The sequence below is a fragment of the Scylla paramamosain genome, chromosome 23 (assembly GCF_035594125.1).
Source record: "Scylla paramamosain isolate STU-SP2022 chromosome 23, ASM3559412v1, whole genome shotgun sequence".
In the NCBI taxonomy this organism is placed as follows: Eukaryota; Metazoa; Arthropoda; class Malacostraca; order Decapoda; family Portunidae; genus Scylla; species Scylla paramamosain.
In genome coordinates this window covers 16,725,755-16,730,754 of record NC_087173.1, presented here as the reverse complement: position 1 = coordinate 16,730,754, position 5,000 = coordinate 16,725,755, and the positions used below count along the sequence as shown (strand labels likewise).

The following is a 5,000-nucleotide window of genomic DNA, read 5'->3' as shown; positions in this document are numbered from 1 at the left end:
GCCACCAGTGTGTTTTCATGACTCGGATAATTATTTTAATCAATTACCAAATATGAATGTTTTTTTTTTTTTTTTAATTAATGCGCGTTGATTATTGTTTGATATCTTCTTGTGTTATTTTATTTCTTTTGCCAATCGTCTGTCACTGTTGTTATTCCTGTCACTGTTGTTATTCACTCTTGTGCCGTTATTAACATCATTCTTCGCTGCACTTCTACTGTATCCATCACGGCTGTCACTGTCAGAATCAATACAATTTTCACCACCATCTTAGGACCACTACTACTACTACTACTACTACTACTACTACTATTACTACTACTCCCTCTCTAGCACCACCATCTCCCTAACGTCCATTATACTGTTATAATTACTGCTGCTACTACTTCTACTAACTACTACTACTACTACTACTACTACTACTACTACTACTATTTATCTAATCTGCGAGCACTTTTAACTAGAATTTCCATCATAATTACAACTAACTATCATACGTGATCGCACCATACATGATGAGAGAGAGAGAGAGAGAGAGAGAGAGAGAGAGAGCCACCAATTTTCACAACCACACCAAAACCACTTCTCTCAACCACAGGCTACCACAGTCCACCACAAGCGCATCATCACAGTCACAATCACCACAACTGAGTAACAATGAAGTTTTATCACCACCACTAACAACAATTTCAACAACTACCACCATCATTTCTTATCACAACCGCAATTATTAGCATCACCTAATATCTACTACCATTACCATTCTATTAGCAACACTAGCCGTAATTACTACCATTCCCACCATTACCATTACAACTACGCCTCACTACCATCACCTGCCGTCAGTAGCATCACCATCCACTTCACCATCTTTGTCACTATCATCATTGACTAGCAGCTACAACTATTATCATCACTGTCACAATCAGTTATCACCCACAATCAGGACCACTGTCACCATCACCATCACAGTCACCATCACAATGACTCCCTCTGGAACCATCACCACTAAGTACCATCGCACATCATTATCCATCACAATCACAATACTGTCACTATCACCACTACCAGCAACCACATCCTACCGCCACTACCACCACCATCACCACCATCACCACCACTAGGGTCACTAACTACCACTGTCACCACCACCACCACAATCACCACTCATTAGTACCACCACCACCACGAACACCCCCACCACCACCACCACCACCACAGCCTGCCTCGTTAAGCAGTCACTCCTCCATCATTTTACTTGGTTTAGCGGGGCCAGGAAACAAGTGGCTTAATTCCACAAGTTTGTAAAAGTAGAATCAAAGCAATCCCATTTCCAAGCGACGAGGTGGAGAGGTGGGAGAGAGGGAGAGAGGGACAGGTACACACGGACATACACACACTCACACACAAGGGTTCGGCTTCGCGGCTTCAGAAACACCCGAGTGAGACAATGAAGCTGTATGAGTCACTAGAAAAGAGGAAAACAAAACGAGATATCAACACGAAAGAGGCCAAGTCACTAGGATATAACTGAAGTGTAGGTGTGTTAGGACGAAGACTCACGCAGCAACAGCAGGAGGAGGAGTGAGCAAGACGAAGGTGAGGCCGGGGAGTCCCAGCACGAGTTCGGACGCGGCCCTTGTTGTCAGCCCACGCTAGCCTAACGAGACTGCCGGAAATTGGACAAATGCAATAGTTGAGGACACTCCTCCCATTAGGATCACTCTAACTCAAGTAATGCGCGTGGCCTCGACTCCCCCTGAGTAGAATGTGTCAAGGGCGAAGGTTTAGTTTCGTCTGGGTTTTGGGGAAGAGGAGGTGGAAGAGCAGGAGGAGGAGGAGGTGGAGGAGGAGGAGGAGGAGGCTGATGAGGGCGGGAAGTGAGGGCCAGACCTGAGGCGCATTCCGATCCCTGCACCCTGGCATCTCTCTCTCTCTCTCTCTCTCTCTCTCTCTCTCTCTCTCTCTCGCTTCTTCACCCCATTCTCGTTTTCCATATTTCCCTTTTCCACTCTTCCTTCTCTCTCTCTCTCTCTCTCTCTCTCTCTCTCTCTCTCTCTCTCTCTCTCTCTCTCTCTCTGCAGTTTCCTCTCTTTTGATTTCGACTTTTCCTCCCTTCTTCATCTTGCTTGCCTTCTTTATTTTCACTGGTATCTCGTTATCTCTTTCTTTCTTTTACCTTTTTATTCTCCTTTCCACTTGTGTTTTTCCTTCTTTCTTCAACCTCCTCCCTTGATACGTCTTTATTTATTCTCTCTTGCTCCTCTTCAAGCTTCCCTCCCGCTGATGACTCTTCTTCCCTGCTCTTCCATCCCTCATAATCCTTCTCCTCCTCCTTCTGTGTTCCGTACTCCCCCTACCTCCTCCTCCGCCTCCCCCTCATATAACAGCATAATTAAATCTAGCCTCTCATCTGGCCGTGATGGTGGGGTAAGCACATCAGCTCGCAGTCCGCTCATTAACACTAAAGATGATCCCTGATGCACCTTGCTTCTTCCCCTCTCCTCTCGCCTTCCTTCCTTCCTTCTCTCCTCCCTTTGTTTCTGCGTCTCCCTCCCGCTTTCCGCCTTCCCCGTCAGGCCCCGGTGCGTTGTATGGCAAGGCTATGCTAGGGTAATGTTACAGGCGCCTTAGTTCGCGGTGTGTGTCGGCAGGGAGGTAAATAGTGAGGTTAGCGGCGGCGTGGCGGGGAGGAGTCGGCACGGGTCGCGGCACCTAAGACAGTCCCGCCATCAGGCCATATTTACTGAGGTCTGGCGGCGATATTGAGCCATTGGAGGGGATTCATTGCGTAAATGGCTGGGATAATACATCGCTGATGGGACAATGACGCCCTGTATTGGCTGTAGATTTGCTCCATTTCATCCGAAAATCAATGACTTCGCCGCCCATTCTTGTTAGGCAACCGCGACAATATCATTTTGGGGATGCCGACACACTGACTCCCGCGGGCTGCCGGGGGCCGCCACGCGCTGGGGCGGCGGCCCCCGGCACTGCCGTGGCCCCGCGCGCGGAGGGCAGCACCCCTTCCCCTTGGATAATGCAACAACACAGAAATAATCCCAATGAACAGCAATAAATAGTGGCGGCTGGCATGGCGGGGCGGCGGGGTCATCGTACACTGAGGTTAGGTACAGATTCCCTTGTTTCCCCCAACCACAGCGATCACTCCCCTCATTAGCAGGCCGGCAGCCAATGGCGGCGCGCCTCGACCCCGCCCACCAATCACCGAGCGGCGGCCGGGCGCGATGCGTCTGCGCCAGAAGTTTTGAGTGGCCGCCTTCCGTGTTTGCACATGGAAAGGAGGCAATGATTTGATAAGGGAAGACCATATTGGGTTTGTACCATCTGATTCTGGTAATAGAGGCCGGAGCCACGCGCGAGGGAGGTGGTGGGCCTAGTGTGAGGGTGTCAGTGTGGTGCAAGTGTCCCGCGTGGCCAGGCGACCCGCTACTCACCCGACGCCTCCCGCAGCCATCCCGGCCCTGGAGTGTGACGCCGCCGCCGCCGCCGCCGCCGCCGCCTTCGCCGCTGCCGCCCCTGCCGCCGCTGCCGCCGCCGCTGCTGCTGCTGCCGCCCGCCGCCCGCCTCCTGCAGGATACGAGGCGTCAACCTCAAACATGAATTTCGGTGAGTTCATATTGTTTCTCCTCGCCGCAGTGCAGGAAGGGCGGCGCCATTCCGCCACGCCCTCCCACCGCGTGGCATTAGCCCCGCAGCGAGGCGCCCACCAGAATCACTGTCACGCTCTCACCATACACACTATCTCCACACACTGGAAAACCTGTCGCTTTGCCCACACCGCCGCTCTAGAGTCGCGGGGTGCAGGCGTGACCCGCGGCTGTGGCCCTCAAAGTTTCGGCGACCGGAATAATTCATAAGAAAAAAGTCTTGGTACTAAAACTGTCCGCGGCTTGTGAGGAAAATGTTTGTGACGCGAGGGGAAGGCTGTGTGTGTGTGTGTGTGTGTGTGTGTGTGTGTGTGTGTGTGTGTGTGTGTGTGTGTGTGTGTGTGTGTGTACCTTTTCGTTACATCCCCTGTGGTCGCCTGAGGCCTCTCAACACAATGTCCCCAGGGGCGTGTGAGCAGCGAGGCTCGGGGAGCAAGGGGTGCCAGGGAGTGCCACCGCAGCCGCCAGTGCATTGACACGGGGACATTTGAATCCATAACCATGAAAATAAATAGATAAAAAATAAATAAATAAATAGATAAAAAAAATCAGTGTCGGGGAAATGTTTTTGTTATCTTAACATGATGAAAAATCAATTTTATCGGTTATAATTCACATTCCTACCGTTCAAAATATGTAGCGAACGAAATCATCCATAAAACTGTATAAAAACACGATCACTGAGCAATATAGTAATACAGTCGTCGTCTCAGAAATATTACACAAATTACTGGTGTTTGGAATATTTAGTAATCACAACTGGCACGGAGGTAATTATTATATTGTAGATCACGTTGAAAAGCCTAGCGGGAAAATCACTTGACGAGACGGTAAACAGTCAAGAAGTGCTCAGGTTATTAGGCACTCCAGCATGGCACTTCCCTCAACACAACACTTGTCACGAGGAACCGTTACTCCCTCCAACACAACAACTGATACTGCTCTTCAAACGACGCTGTAGTAACAATACGACACAACACAACACAACACAGGGCAACACAATCATCAGTACCTTTGAAGCGACACTAGTAACATCACAACACACACTAGTAACAACACAACATAACACAGCACAATACAATCAACGACACTAATGAAGCAACACTAGTAATAACAGCACAATTCAGCACAGCATAACACAACACAACACAACACAACACAACACAACACAACATTCACCAGTTCTCGTCAAGCGGTATTGTAATAAAAATTCATGTTCTGATAATCTATAAAACAATTTGGCATCAAGAAATTCATTAAGAGAGAAATTGCTGCTCTAAAACACAAGTATTCAGGTCCCTCCTTAAAATATGTACAAAAATTATCTCC

General features: G+C 49.1%; 2 protein-coding genes across 2 annotated transcripts in view; one reads left to right on the top strand and one right to left on the bottom strand.

The window, feature by feature from the left end:
- Positions 1-5,000, bottom strand: part of LOC135112293 (transcriptional adapter 1-like) — a 99,225-nt gene that overhangs the window by 57,984 nt on the left and 36,241 nt on the right. The window lies entirely within an intron of this gene.
- LOC135112290 (dorsal root ganglia homeobox protein-like) overlaps positions 2,106-5,000 on the top strand; it is an 89,310-nt gene continuing 86,415 nt past the window's right edge. Inside the window, exon 1 of the mRNA XM_064026597.1 lies at positions 2,106-3,630. Within this exon, the coding sequence (XP_063882667.1) occupies positions 3,621-3,630 (10 nt within the window). The 5' untranslated portion in view covers positions 2,106-3,620. The remainder of the gene's footprint in view (positions 3,631-5,000) is intronic.